This window comes from Enhydra lutris, unplaced genomic scaffold (genome assembly GCF_002288905.1).
Source record: "Enhydra lutris kenyoni isolate GAN:26980312 unplaced genomic scaffold, ASM228890v2 scaffoldscaffold19, whole genome shotgun sequence".
NCBI lineage: Eukaryota > Metazoa > Chordata > Mammalia > Carnivora > Mustelidae > Enhydra > Enhydra lutris.
In genome coordinates, this window is record NW_019154103.1 from 9168631 (window position 1) to 9184585 (window position 15955).

Below are 15955 nucleotides of genomic sequence, written 5' to 3' on the forward strand. Positions count from 1 at the left end.
TTTCACAATTACAATGTATATATGTGACTCCTTGTTTCATTTTAGGGGTCTTGCTTTGTTAAACATGTTGAAGAGTTCTCATAACCTGTTCCTATAATCTTATATTGGGTTTATTTTTCCGATTGTTAATGTGAATCCACAAATTTGGAGACTGAGAACCACGTGTAGAAGGGTAGTTGCACTCTGTGAAAAGATTCGAATTCTTCTTTGTGTGCATGAGTGTGATCATCCAGCCTTGCTGTCGATTTCTTCTGTCATACACTGCCAAATCTTCTATTCAAGTATTGTGAAAACTCTTTGTTTTTTTCAGGTCGAATGAGTGATTTGAGTGTAAGTGGTCATCCAATAGATTCAGAATCTAAAGAAGATGAACCTTGTAGTGAAGAAACAGATCCAGAGCACGAGCTAATTGCTGAAATTTTACCTGAGTTTATTGAAATAGATCTGTACCACAGTGAAGAAGACGAAGAGGAAGATGAAGAGTGTGCAAACGCTACGGACGTCACGACCACCCCATCAGTGCAGTACATTAATGGGAAACAGCTAGTTACCACTGTGCCCAAGGACCCAGAAGCAGCAGAAGCTAGACGTGGCCAGTTTGAGAGTGTTGCACCTTCTCAAAATTTTTCAGACAGCGGTGAAAGTGAAACACATCTGTTTGTGATCACCGAGACCGGATTGTCTACCGCCGTGCAGCCTAATGAATCGAAAGAAACAACTGAGTCATTTGAACTTACGTGGAAGCCCGAGACTTACCCTGAAATACCCGAACATTTTTCAAGTGGTGAGCCTGATGTTTTCCCCACAGTCCCGTTCCATGAGGGAAAAGCCACAGCGGGGCCAGAATCAGTCACAGAAAGAGAGCCTCAACTTGATAATCTGGTCCATGAACATATGGAACCTGTAACTCTGTTTTCTGAAGAGTTTTCAGGAGATGCTGCCATTGACCAAGAATCTCAAAAAATCTTTTTGAAGGCTACTGAAGGAACATTTGTTGAAGAGGCCGACAAAAGTACTTCTATCACATATACTCCAAGTATAGTTCCAAGTTCTGTGTCAGCAGATGTTTCAGAGGAAGTATCAGTTGCCTTCACAGGAAATGCCCTCCCTGATGGTGCATTGTCCACTGTAGAAAGCTGGGTAGAAACAACCCCTAGAGAAAATATAGAGCTCTCAGGGAGTCCTTCAATTCCATTTCCAGAAGGCTCTGGAGAAACTGAAGAAGATAAAAAGAAAATGTTCACTTTGACAACTGATTTATCACAGAGAAATATTACGGATACACTGGTTACTTTAGACACCAGCAAGATCATGATCACAGAAGGTCTTTTTGGTATTTCTGCAACGACCTTTTACTCCGTTTCTCAACAACCTTCTGCAGAAGTAGCACCTACCAAATTTGGAGGGGAAGCAGACACTTCTGAGTGGGTCTTCAGTACATCTCTTGAAGGAAAGAAAAGGAAAGATGAGGAGGGAACCCCAGGTATAGCTTCTACAGTTCAGGTATATTCATCAACACCAAGATCAGATCAATTGATTTTACCTTCTGAATTAGAAAGCTCAAGTGAACCAACATCTGGCGATTCAGCATCTGCTACCAGGAACAGTTTTATGTCCTCGACAAAACCCACAGAGTCTGAAAATGAAATGACAAGTTCCACTCTTGTCTTTACAGAATCAAATGTTTTAGACAGTCTGGGGGCACAGACTGCTAAGCCCAGCAGTAGCAGTCAACCTGAGGTTCAGGAGGGGCTGTCCACTATTCCAGGGAGCCCTGCCTCTCTCTCTATGGAGCCAGGCTCTGGAGAAGCTGCTGCTGACCCAGAAACAGTCACTGCGTCTTCATTTTCATTAAATTTAGAGTCTGAAAGTCCAACCAGGAAGGAAGCAGCTGGCACTTTGTCTCCCCATGTGGAAACTGTATTCCCTTATAAGCCAACAGGATTAGTTTTGAGTACTATAATGGACAGAGAGGTTGCTGAAATTGTAAGCCAAACATCCAAAGAAAACTTGATTTCAGAAGTCTCAGGAGAACAAAATCATGGGCCAGGAATAAAGGGCTTTTCTACCGATTTTCCTTTGGAAGAAGATTTCAGTGGTGACTTTAGAGAGTACTCAACAGTAACTTATCCCATAGCAAAAGAAGGAACGGTAATGATGGAAGGCTCTGGAGATGCAGCATTTCAGGATACCCAGATTTCATCATCTGTAATACCTGCTTCAGATCACACTAACCACAGAGTTGACTCAGAAGGACTGAGGAGTACCTCGGTCAGCACTTCCACCTTCCCTTGGGAAGAGTTCACAGCCTCAGCTGAGGGCTCAGGGGAGCAGTTGGTCTCAGTAAGCAGCTCTGTGGACCAAGTGTTTCCTAGTGCTGTGGGGAATGTTTCTGGTACAGACTCCCCATTCATTGACCAAGGATTGGGAGAAGAAGATGCTATTAATGAAGCCAATGAAAGAACCACGATTTTACCAATAGCAGAAGCTGAAGGTACTGAAACCACAACAGAAAAGGTGGAAATGACAGTCAGTGGCACAGTTTCAGTGAATTTTCCCCAGACTATGGAGCCAGCCAAATTATGGTCCATGCAAGAAGTCAACCCTGTAAGGCAAGGAATTGAAAGTGAGACAGCATCAGAGGAAAAGATTAAGGAGCCAAAGTCTTTTGAATCCCCTCAAAGTCCGGTTGCACCAGAACAAACAATGTTTGATTCACAGACATTTACTGAAACTGGACTCCGATCCACAGATTATTCTACACTAACAGTGAATTGGACTGACAGTACTGCTGAGGAAATGGAGAAGGAAGGCATTTCCTTCACTGATGTGTCTACTCCAGATCCAGAGTTAAAGGGCTTGGAACGCTATACTGCTCTCCCTGAAGTTACTGAAAAATCCCATTTTTTCTTAGCTACTACCTCAGTGACTGAATCTGTATCAGCTGAAAGTTTAGTTACAGGTTCTCCAGTCCAAAAGGAGGAAACTATAAAACCTTTTCCCAAAGTTGTGAGGCCAACAATGATAGAGTCGGATGCTGATCTTTTATTCTCCGGACTGGGATCAGGAGAAGAAGTTTTGGCTATTACAGCATCAGTGAATTTTACTGAAATGGAGCAAATCATTACCACATTCTCTCCCCAGGTTTCTCGCATGGAGAGTTTAGAAACCGGCCTCATAAGCGATACAACAGAAGACTATGAAAAAATGGAAAGTGTAGCAAATGAAGTTAGACCACCCATTTCCAAAACAGACAGCCTCTCTGAAGATAGTGAGACAACGTCCAGCACAACCTTACTAAAAATTTTAAGTGACACCAGAACTGAAGGACCTTCTATGGCACCTCTCACTTTCTCCACAGATACTGAACATCCTCAAAATCAGACCCACGGTCGAGCGGAAGAAATCCAGACTAGTAGACCACAACCAGTGACTGAACAAGTCTCTGATGAGAATTCTTCAACAGTGGAAACAAAAGAAACACCAGTCCCTCCCTCCGATTTTCTGGCTAGAACGTATGGTCTTGAAACAGCAACAGGATTTGTTACATCAGCACCAAAACCATCTGACTTGCTTTATGAACATTCTGGAGAGGGATCTGGGGAATTGAATATGGTTGATTTAGTCCACACTTCTGGAACTACTCAGGCAAACAGGCAAGGAAGCACCACATTTGTTTCTGATAGATCCCTGGAAAAACATTCTGAGGTTCCAAGTGCTGAAGCTGTTACTGTTGATGGATTCCCAACAGTTTCAATGTTGCTGCCTCTTCATTTAGAGCAGAATGAAAGCTCCCCTGATCCAACTAGCACACTGTCAAATACAGTGTCATACGAGAGGGCCACAGAAGATGCTGCAGATAGTTTCCAAGACCATCTCAGAGGATTTGAGGATTCCACCGTAAAACCTAACAGAAGAAAAACCACTGAAAACATCATTATAGATCTGGACAAAGAGGACAAGGATTTAATATTGACAATTACAGAGAGTACCGTTCTTGAAATTCTGCCTGAGCTGACATCAGATAAAAATACTATCATAGATATTGATCACACTAAACCTATATATGTAGACATCCTTGGAATGCAAACGGACATAGATCCAGAGGTACTATCAGGACCACTTGGCAGTAGCGAAGAAAGCACTCAAGTTCAAGAGAAATATGAGGCAGCTGTTAACCTTTCTTTAACTGAAGAAAACTTTGAGGGTTCTGGTGACCCTATTCTGGCTAACTACATGCAGACAACACATAATGAATCAATGCCTTCTGAAGACAGAAGCCACTTAGATCCCATGGGCTTTACCTTCACACCTGGGCTCCCTCTTCCTAGCACAGAAGCAAAGTTAGATATTTTGCTTCCCACAGCAACATCCCTGCTCCTTCCTAGTACATCTGCCACAGTTAATCCAGAGATTGAAGAACCGAAAAGTGAAGCAAAAGTCCTAGATGACATCTTTGAATCAAGTACTTTGTCTGATGGTCAAGCTATTGCAGACCAAAGTGAAGTAATATCAACGTTGGGCCATTTGGAGACACAGGATGAGTATGATGAAAAGAAAAATGTAGGTCCTTCTTTTCAGCCAGAATTCTCATCAGGATCTGAGGAGGCACTGATCGATCCTACACCCTACGTAAGTATTGGTACTATCCACCTTATGGCTCAGAGTTTAACAGAGGCTCCTAACCTGATGGAAGGATCCAATCCCTCGGATTACACTGATACAACATCAGCAGTTTCAGCTTTTGAAAAGTTATCCTCTCAGACACCATCATCTCTGCTCACTGTCTATTTAGGCAGTGGAGCCTCTGAACACACAGAGGACCATGCAGCAAGTACTCTGCCTGGTACAGATGCTGCCACATCTCAGAGGTCTCCAGGAAGTCTGGCAGATATGGAAGTGACTTTCACATCATTGAATGAAGAGCTCCTTCACATAACCGAGCCTCCATCCTTATCTCCCGACACTGGATTAGAACCTTCAGAAGATGAAAGTCATCCTAAGTTATTAGAACAAATGGAAACTTCTTCCACAGAACTGACTGCTGAAGAGGGAACTGAGATTTTCCAAGATTCCCAAACCCAAGCCAATATTCACCTTTCTGGAGAAACAATGACGAGCAATATTAGAACCCCTGAGCCTGGAACTATGGTCACAACTGCAGGTGAAACTAAGTTAGAAGGTGCTACACTGTGGCCACATTCTACTTCTGCTTCTGCAATTTATGGAGTTGAGGCAGATGTCGTGCCTCAGCCCAGCCCACAGACTTCTGAGTGGCCCACCATTCCTTCCTCTCTGGAAATAAACCCTGAAACCCATGCAGCTTTGATCAGAGAGGAGGATTACACAGTACCAACATCAGAACAGCAAGTAACGACAAGAATTCTTGATTCCAATAATCAGGCAACAGTAAGCATTGCAGAGTTAAATACTGAGCTTCCAACACCATCATTTTCCCTTCTGGAAACTTCTAATGAAACCAGTTTCCTGATTGGCATTAATGAGGAGTCAGTGGAAGGCACAGCAGTCTATTTACCAGGTAAGGTCACAACATTGATAAATCTGTTTCCAAACTTGGAAACAGTCCCTTGATCCTAACACATCTATGCATATAGTTTTTATTCTGATATTAAATCAGTGGCGATTGTTATATTATTCACATAACCATGGGACAGGCCACATTACTGAGTCCATAATTAGAGGCAAAGAAAATAAGTGTAGAGTATTTCTGGGCTTTATAGATATTCTTTGTATTCTTCTGGGTTTTAGAAACAACATACAATTATGACATAGAAAAAGTGAAATATAAAGATTCAATTTGGTTTTACCTATAACTAAAATATTGCTTTGTCATATGCCCTGTAGTTACACATCTTAGTTTAAAAACGGGGAGAAATCCCATTTTTAAAAATCTCATTGACGGGTGCTATTATGGCAATATCAAAATCTGTCAGGCCTTTAAAATTTTTTGAGTGGTAAATAACTCTAATAAACATCCACATAGTTTGTGCAATATCAGTTATTAGTTCATACTTTTGTGTAATTTCCTTGTTCTCGATAATCTGTATAATGCTTCTAGCACAGTGCCTAGCCAGGGGTGGGGGCAGGGAAGGGGAAGGGGGTATATATTTGCATCCTGCCTGTCAAAAGAGGACCTCTTTTTTTTCTTTTAACTGAATGGACAGCAAGCATGAATTTGATATTGGTTCATACAGACTCTCTTACATGATCTTCACAAAAATGCTATGTTATTATTATCATCATCCCCATATTATTATCCCTACTTAGAAGGGTGGGATGTGGATGTTCAGAGAAGTTCTGTAATTTGCTTGTGGTTGCATAGCCACACACACCATGGCATTGGTGGGATTTGAACCCAGATCAGCTCCACTCCAAAGTCATGGTCTTTTCATTGCTCTTTGCTGGTTACCAATTAATATAGTATAAAAATGAATAATTGATATTTAATTATTTATAAACTAGATATCTTAGAATATTTACTTTGTAGAATTTATTGTCCTTTTAATCTAGTTTGATAATGCTGACAAGTCTTCTTTAATGGGGTATTTTCTAATAATGTTACTTAAATAACAATGTCAGTGGAATCCACAAATAGCCATTACCACCTAGTGACCTAGTGAAAAAGAAAATAAATAAAAATCCGTACTTCAAGGGCTGTGTTGTTGAAAATACTTTTTATTTTAATGAATATATTTTACAGCATGGCTATACTTGGAATTATTCTCCCCACCATTTCAATGTTATCTTTTTGCCACTAATGGTTCTCTGTTTGTTGTGCTTCAGATAGAGTAAAATAATCAATCATAAAGTGCAACTTTTATAAATGACTTAGAGTATTTGGTGAATACAGTTAATTGGAGGTGGTTGATGGATTTTTGTTGTTGTTACTGTCATGCTATATTTAGTCTGTAAATGATAACCTAGTAATCTGGCCAATATTTATTCTCTTATAATTTAGTTGAAAGTTCCTCAGGTTGATGAAATACAATACAGAAATCATGGGTAAGTCATAGAGAGTTAGGTTTGACTGATGGATGAGAAATTTGTGCCAGTAATCCATCCAGACCACAGGATTTACCTAGAATGAGAGCCTGCGTCTTCATTGCAAAGCAAATTGTGACCTTAGGTGAATTCGGTAAACAGTGGCTCACATTGGATTGCCTGGTTTCTCTCTCATAGGTTCAACTTTCAGAGAGTAATACAAACTGTTTAGGGAAGAACAGAATTCGTCAAAACAAAACTTTTTTCCTGATCTAAACTACTTTAGGTTCACAGAAGACCCACTCTCTTGCCAAGTCCTTGTCCATAGTCTCAGCATGGTGTCTGGAGTCTGTGGTGGGAATAATAATAATACTTCACATTTGTGTGGCACATCACAGTTTTATCAAGCACTGTCACATACGTGTCATTTTGGTTTTGTATCGAGGGCAGCGTGTAGATGTGTTGTGGACGGCGTCCTTGACAGAGAAGCAGTGTCCTTTCAAAGGCAGAAGGCTAAAATGGCTAGGGAGATTTTGCATATTTTTAGAACTATAGGAGAAAGAGTCTTAGAAAAATTAGGGTCATTTTTGAAGAAGTAGGTGTAAGCATCTGAATCAACCTGATTATGATGTTGAACTCATGCGTGTGAATGTCTTATCTGTCAAGTCTTTCTCATAGTCCAGAATTTACTTTACATTCAGATAGTTTGAGTTTGACTTTGTTGTGTGGAAAGGCTCAGTTACCTTCTAGAGCAGTGCTTCCTTATTTGAATGTTCCTTAAGTTTGTGCTCCATAAGTGGATCTCTTTTTTTTATGTGTAATTACTTCAGGGTTTCAGGACTGAAGATTCTTGAAAATATGGTTTTTATTCCATATATAACCTATTTGTCTCAATTATTTTGTAAGACTTTTGACTCTCATCTGAATTTTTAAACATTTTGAAACAAAAGCAATTCTGAAAACTCATTCAAATAATAAATAGAAGCAACTCATTTAAATACAATTATCCAAGCAATACCACAGAATAATATATGTGCTTGAAGTATTGTAAAAATATTTGCCTTTAGGAAACATATCTTAAAGTGTTTCTCAGAAATTTGTGTCTCTGGCCTTTACATTTATCTTCTAGGAGTGTCGATTTTATTTGTGTTCTAATAAGAAAACCTGTAATAAAAATTGGGGGTTTCAAAAAAAAATGGGGGTCTCATTTTAGGTGAGATTTTTGTCTTTGGGTCTGTTTTTATACAGTAGAGCTTAATTTATGTGTTGCTTTTCTTCAAGTATAGTTTAAAGGAGTACATTTGGAACGTGTTTTTGGAAAAAGCATATTAATGTAGCAGAAGAGACTTCAGTGCACACTTTCGAAGAAAAACAGTTTCTGAGCATTAAGTGGTAAAAGGCAATAATAATTCAAATGATGATAACAAGCCAAACTGCTAAAAAGAATGCATGTTTTGTGTATCCAACCATTTCACATGAACTAACCTCGTTTAAAAGAATACATTTTCCATTCACTGTGCACATATGTGTAATCATTTTTGACTAAAATCAATTGCCATTATCATGCCGACTAAATCTGCAGTAGAATATATTAGTTGCCAGATACTGTACAAAATATTGCTTAGAAATAATGATGACTGAATCCCAGAAATGAATAGATGCAATTTGTAACGATTAGTTATAATGCCAAGAAACACTCCAGAGAGTAAAGTTAATGTTAATTTTTATGCATAGTATCTAAATTGCTATGGTAAAGCTTACATTATGGTAGCAATCAGTGGCAATTTATGCTACAAAACATGGAAAACTGGATATGAGCCTAATTGCTTTTCTTACTTTCCTGAATATGGTAGGACCTGATCGTTGCAAAACGAACCCATGCCTTAATGGAGGCACCTGTTACCCTACTGAAACTTCCTATGTGTGCACCTGTGTGCCAGGATTCAGTGGTGACCAGTGTGAACTTGGTAAGATGTTCTTGTCTGAAAGAGTGTAATGCTTTTCCAGAAGATATATTGGGCAGAATTTATATTGCTCAAAGGATTTCAGAGAAACCCATGTGTAAATGAATTATTTGTTAAATGACGTTAAAATCATAGAGTAATTTAAGTGGAGTCTGGGAAATGGGGACAGGTGTTTGCTGAATTTTGTTAATATACCCAAAACTCAGTGAAGCTTAGTGAGGTGAACAGTGTCTTTTTATAGTTTCTACAGATAGGCTTTACAAATGTCAAGTTGCCTAAATAGTAAGGAACTATTTTAATCTCTTTCCCCAGATCTGCATATCAATAATCAATTTAAATACACAAAAAATTTTAGAAAGCTGTATTTAAAAATGAAGGAGTTTAGTTTTTGTGTTTTGAGTTAACTTGCTCCTCTGAGGTGGGATGGGCAAGATCCTTCTCTAATTCTCTCCAGAGGCCAGCCTAACGCACCTCTACCTGCATAAGTTTTGAGGTTGTTGTCCTCTTCTTTTTGGGTTTCAAGGAGTATCATTGTCTCTTTACTAAATCAGTTCCTTTTACTCTCACTTTTATTTAGGTTTCCTTTTCTTAAAAAAAAAAAAAAAGCTGGTGGGACAAGACTTAGACACAGCAAATAAAGGCACAGACACCACAGATGGCAGAATACATTTAGGTGACTGCAAGTGTTCAGGCATGCCTATGTATGGGTTTGTGGGAGAAAGTCCTTGAAAGCCGGGTAGATATGGGTAGGTCTGAGAAGGTTCTGAATCCAATGTACAGACGAGTTTACTTCCTACTCTAGTAGAGGGATTTTTAAGACTTCAGTGGGCATCAAAATCATGGGCAGGGCTTCTACAATACCAGTTGTTCCCATCCCCCCGCCCCAAGGTCTGATTCTGGAGGTCCGGCGGTGGGGGGGGCGGGTACTGGGAATGTGCCTCTCTGACATTCTCAGGTGATGCTTATTCTGCTGGTCCAGGGACTACACTTGGAAGATCTCTGCCCTGGGCAGTTGGGATCTCTTGAAGGTTTGAAAGCCAAAGAGTAAATTATCATGTCTGTGTTTGAAGGAGATGACAGTCAGCAGAATGAAGGATGGATTGGAAAGGAAAAGGCCCAGTCAGGCCAGTTACATATTTTCAGTATTCCACAGGTATGGTAATCAGAGCATAAGCTAAGATTGAGGGTAGAATGTTCCCGGGATTTCTTTGTCAGTTCTAGGATTCATGTGCCCATCTAAAAGCAATGGAGAAAATGACCCTCCTATGAATAACTTTGAAATTTTTTTAGGGTTGCCAGATTTAGGAAATAAAATGCAGGAAGCTCAGTTAAATTTGAATTTCAGGTTAAAAGAAAAGAATAATTTTTGAGTGTAAGTAGCCCTAAATACAGCATGGGATATATTTATACTAAAAAATTATTATTTTCTTTAAATCTGAAATTGACATTTAACTGGCTGTTCTTTCTGTTCTTTATCTGGCAACCTTATACTAACTAGGGTCCTTTGACCTTTTCTGAAAGTATTTTTGTGGCCTTTTATGATTTTATTTCAGATTTTGATGAATGTCACTCTAACCCCTGTCGCAATGGAGCCACATGCGTTGATGGTTTTAATACGTTCAGGTGCCTCTGCCTTCCGAGCTATGTTGGTGCACTTTGTGAACAAGGTAAGAGCTCATGCAACATCTGTAGGATGAACAGGATAGCTATTTCATTTCAAATGTTACTTTTGGACGGCTTTCTGGCACAATTATTTGGATGTTTTCAGCAATGTTGGCCATATGGCATGTTTTTTCCTGCAAAGGAAATTCACAGGTTACTTAAGTACGTTCGGTGTCCGTATGTGTCCATAGCCCATGGAAAACAGAGTTGATTTAATCACTGATGTTTTGCTGATAGAACAAAATTGCAGACAGGCACATTGAGCTGAATTTAAGGACATCTAGCTCACAAAAGGAACCTTGTTGTCAGTATTCTTACTGAGGACAAACTAAGCATTGACCTTAATCCATCTGTGTAGCTTGTACCAAGGAGTATCGAATTCAGTGCTAGCTGCCTTTATTTTCTCCTCCTAAGCACTTGGGAGTCAATGGGCTTATTTTTCATCATCCATCATCTCTGGAGAATGCATTGGTATAGTTGTTAGAATACATTAGCTTTGGCTTGGTAAATGTTACATAAAAGGTATTGTAAATCTGCTCAACGGGGAATTTTCCTACTACAAGAAGCATCTGCTTTTTCTGAATGAAACAAAGGCCTGTGTTCATGATTGCTTGAATCTCATGATCCCTGTAATTGGTATTTTATGGCCAACCTGAGAATGTATTTTAGGTGGTTAATGGTAACATTTCTTAGTCATCAATCAGAAACAGATTGCACTTTCAGCTATACTCAGCTTTGAAATTTTGATTTCCTTTACTTAAAGTCATACAGTGGTTTGGCTTTGACAAAAATGCCCAGTGCCAAACTTCTATTCCACCAGACAGAATGAAAATGCATTAGACACTCAGACACATTGGTCTGGCCCCACATTCTGCTTTACTGTGTTAATCCAGACGTCACCACAATTAGAACAAAACCGAAAGCAGCACATATTGAATTGCCCATCAAAAAGGGTAGGTAATGGCTTCATTTCTAGTTTTTTTTTTTTTTCTAGTTACATAGGATGAGTTTGTTTAGAATTTAAAAGGTAAATATGAAAACGGACCAGTCTCATCCTTTTCTTAAGGAAAACAGTAAGAAAGATGCCATTTCTTGAAGAAAACATAAGGGTGAGATCCTTGAAGTATCACATATGCTACAACGATTCTGGCTTCCCTTAGTTCCAAGTCCGAGCAGCATTTAGAAAAATCACTCATTCAGCAAATGTTTACGGAGCACCTACTGTCTTCCAAGTGCTATCCTGGGTACTGGAGGTAGAACTTGGAGCAAACTAGACAAGATCCCCAGTCTGGTGACTCAACTTAATTCTTGGCAGGGAATAAAAAGAGATGCTATTTGTTGAATGCCTTATAGTTTATCAGATGTTCCCAGGTACATCATTTTGTTTGGTTGACAGTATCCCTGTGTGGCTAAATGGGCCAGAAATTGAGGCTCGGAGAAGTGATGTACTCAAGGTCACACAGCTAGTAAATTAGAGAGTAGGAAAAATGAACCTAGGCTGCCTTTTAAGGCCCAGGTTTATCTCAGTATCTTCACACTTTCAAAGTAACTCTCACAGATAAGCATTTTATTTACATGTGTATTAAAAAGGTTTTGCTTTTCTTCTCTCATTTGTAGTACCACTTAGTTTTCAGGTACATTCTGTTTTGTCTTAAAGCGAGTATACGTTCATCGCCATTATTTGCTGAGAAACAGCTTTCCCGGTCTGTTTACCCGACGCAGCTGTGCTTCTGTGATTTATTGCCAGGACCCTGAAAGATTTTTTTCTCCTCTTTGCAGGTTGCCTAAGAACAAATGTTTTTTTCATTAACAGCAGCATTGTTTTCTAAACAGTTTTCTATCCAAATTTCAGCAATGACTGTGTTGTTGTTTCTTCAGCTGACCTTTTCTTCTCTGCATTAGTAACTTCCCAACTCCCAGCAACTCTGGAATAAGGGACCTATTTTGGTAGTGATAACCAACATAAACTCTAGAAGTGGATCTTAGAACAGCATGGAGACAATTCTGTACACACTGGTTGCCCCAAACCAAAGTCAGGGGTAGGACTCACCAGCGAAAAGCACCAAAATGTTAACAGTTTCTTAAGGCTTGATAGCTCTATGTCCCGGATGTTGAAAATATTACCTACATGACATAAATTTTTAGTAAAATTGTTTAAAAGTTATAGTTTTGGCTTCTGTAGTGATGAACGGGAGCTGTCACACTTTCCCTTACAACACACACAGGCAGCCAGCACGCACACACACACACACACAACTAAATGTGGGTCTTTGTGATACAACCCATGCATTATAGTAGTCTTAAAGTGTAAGAAGTATTTCCCTATGTCAGATGATTTTTACAAAAATATCACCCAAATGTGTTGCTTTTAATGAATGAAATGTGTATCGTGCTCTTTTTAGGTGAGATTAGAAAAACACACTGCTTCTAATAACTGCTATCAGAATAGCATCCTAGAAGATGCTGCGGGATGCCTAGTCCTTCATTACATATTTAGAGAATTCATGAATAATAATTAAGTAAATCCACATGGATATTTGGCTTTTTTCAATAAAGAGTCACTTTGTTAAGTAGTGTTTGCACATATATTCATAATCATTAGGACCATAAGTCTATGGTTTCAGTAGGATAGATGAATAAAAAAAATTAGCAAAAACCAACAAGCAGTCCCATTTGGACCTGTGTTCTGATAGGAATATATGCACCTGTTAACTGAAGAAGGCGTTATAGCAATGATGTGGTGATACATCTAAATTTTATGATCCTTTGGGTTTTTTGGTATAAAAGAAAAAAATACTTAATGATAATCTGTTTTAATGATAAAACACAAAGAAAGAAGACTGGACTAAACCATTGGGTTAATAGAGGATATGAGGGTGTAGAAGCATTTTTTTTTTCCTAATGTCTTATTCGGAAAGGTAGGGATCCTCTTGAATTTTGAGCTGTGACTTAAAATATTATTAATTTCCATGGTTAAGGCAAGCTATGCTGCTATAATATCACATTACTGACTTTGGCAGTAGAGTTTTCTAAAAAAATCTTTCCAGTTCTCCTCCTTTATAAACTAACTCCCTCAAATATGAAGATCCATTTCCTCCCCACCCCTCCTACCTCACCTCTAAATCCTTCCACGGGGAGCATAGCAAAAGGAAATTTACAGCATCTAAGTCCCCCAACTGCACTTCATCCTTGGGGACTACTTTAATCCCAAATCATCTAGCTGTGCCTTGATTCTTTTCCTGTGAGATTTGGTGGTCTCCAGAAACACTTTAGTAAAACTCAAACTTCCAGGGCGCAGTATCTAAACCAGTTAGTCAGCTGGCCGTAACCAAACAAGAAGCCAGATAGACTAAACTGAAATAAAGCCCGCTTTCCGAGATAAGCTGCATCTGTTGTATGATGATGGTCAAAATCCCTGGAGCCAGGAAAACATGAAAAGCTCTCAGAATGCATACTTTCCCACAATTACAGAAAGAGGAGCAAATGGTGTGACAGACAGGAGACGATCTATCAGTTTGCCCCCAGGTCTGATGTATACAGAAAGCATGTATTTCATCTGGAAGGATTTTGTTTCCTTCATCAACCAGGAAGATTAGAGTAAGGGAGGGCAGTTCCTAGGTGATTTGGAAAGTTTTCTTGGTGCCTAAAATTCTATAAACTTTGTTAGTGTTTGCGTGTAACTAGTTCAGTGGATTTCTGAGGTATGTTTTGTGATAGTCAAAATTATTTCCAGTGATCATCATTGAATATGTACCGTTGAGCCAACTGCTTTCCTGTAAAAGTATTTAAAAACTGGCACGCTAGAATCTAGAAAGTACAGCCGAAGCTTCCTGTCAGCGTAAAATTTAGATTTATTTGAAAAATGTTGACATCCTACCAGGACACTGGTTATAGTGTGCTGTTATAAACGAGAAAATATGCATATACATATATAAACAGACATATATATATGAGTGTGTGTGTATGGCTTGGTGGAAGGTGGGGCACGAAGTTGAAGAACTTATTTAATTCTTTTTTTTTTTAAGATTTTATTTATTTATTTGACAGAGAGAGAGATCATAAGTAGAGAGGCAGGCGGTGGGGGGGAGGGGGTTGGGAGGAAGCAGGCTCCCTGCTGAGCAGAGAGCCCTATGTGGGGCTCCATTCCAGGACCCTGAGATCATGACCTGAGCCGAAGACAGAGGCTTAACCCACTGAGCCTCCCAGGCACCCAAGTTATTTGATTCTTAAAAAACTTAAAAGAAACTTAAAATCCGGATGCATTTATACAGGGAGTTACCTCTATTTCCTCTCCCTCAGAGAAAGGCCAGCAGTCCTAGCTATATCACAGAAGCTGCCTACTGATGACAATTATTATTTTTTTCTCTTTGTAAATCTTATTTGACAAGATCCTGTGGCCACCCAGCGGCTCTCTCTGGGAAGTGGTAAAGGAACTACTTAGCCTTTGAAGTCCTTATTCAAATAGGGCATTCATAATCCTATTAGCCAGAATTCTTATCTTATCACTTGAATGGCTCTCTTCAGAAAAGTTGTGTTGGTGAGGATTTAGGCCCAGTTGCTTCACAAGTGAGTCAGTAGACATTGCATCCTGAGAAGTTTTGTCTGGCCCCTCTGCCAGTTTTCTTTCCTGCTGACCCTGGCTCTAAACAAGGAAACTGCAGTTAGATACTGCCTCTTCCGTCCAGAGACGTACAGCCACCCACTTGGCAGGAGTCAGCGGAGCTGGCTTTATCATACTTTCTTTGTCATCATGACCAAATTTATTAACATGTAACTTCAGGGACATTGCACTGATACTGGCTTAGGTCTTCTGACCAACACTCAGATCCGTGAGGCTAGATTGAATGACGTAGGTGAAGTTACTAAGCCCCTGCCTTGTTTCTTCCAGACACAGAGACTTGTGACTATGGCTGGCACAAATTCCAAGGGCAGTGCTACAAATACTTCGCCCACCGGCGCACATGGGATGCAGCTGAACGGGAGTGCCGTCTGCAGGGCGCACATCTCACAAGCATCCTGTCCCATGAAGAACAGATGTTTGTGAACCGTATGTACCAAATAGACGCAGGGTTCCTGAAGCTTCGCTCTGTGTCCCCATCTTCTTCATTTTCTCTGTATCTAACCGAACAGATGTAGCTTCCTCCATTGCGGTTCAACTTATTAAATCCCTCTTCTGAACTACTTAAAACCGTCTCTCCTATGTGAGACCTCCACTTTGAGAAACACTCATCTCTAACAGAGGAAAGCATTTCCTGGCCTTCAGCAATAGTGGGTGAAACGGCATGCTGTTGGTGGAGTCCAATGACGTTGCTGCTTGATCATTTTCT

The 15955-nt window shown here is 39.7% G+C and overlaps 1 protein-coding gene across 1 annotated transcript in view; it reads left to right on the plus strand.

Annotated features, from left to right (window-relative positions):
* Window positions 1-15955, plus strand: part of LOC111148298 (versican) — a 112020-nt gene that overhangs the window by 68434 nt on the left and 27631 nt on the right. Inside the window, exons 8-11 of the mRNA XM_022504787.1 lie at window positions 311-5539; window positions 8856-8969; window positions 10520-10633; window positions 15517-15675. Coding sequence (XP_022360495.1) covers window positions 311-5539; window positions 8856-8969; window positions 10520-10633; window positions 15517-15675 — 5616 coding nt within the window. The remainder of the gene's footprint in view (window positions 1-310; window positions 5540-8855; window positions 8970-10519; window positions 10634-15516; window positions 15676-15955) is intronic.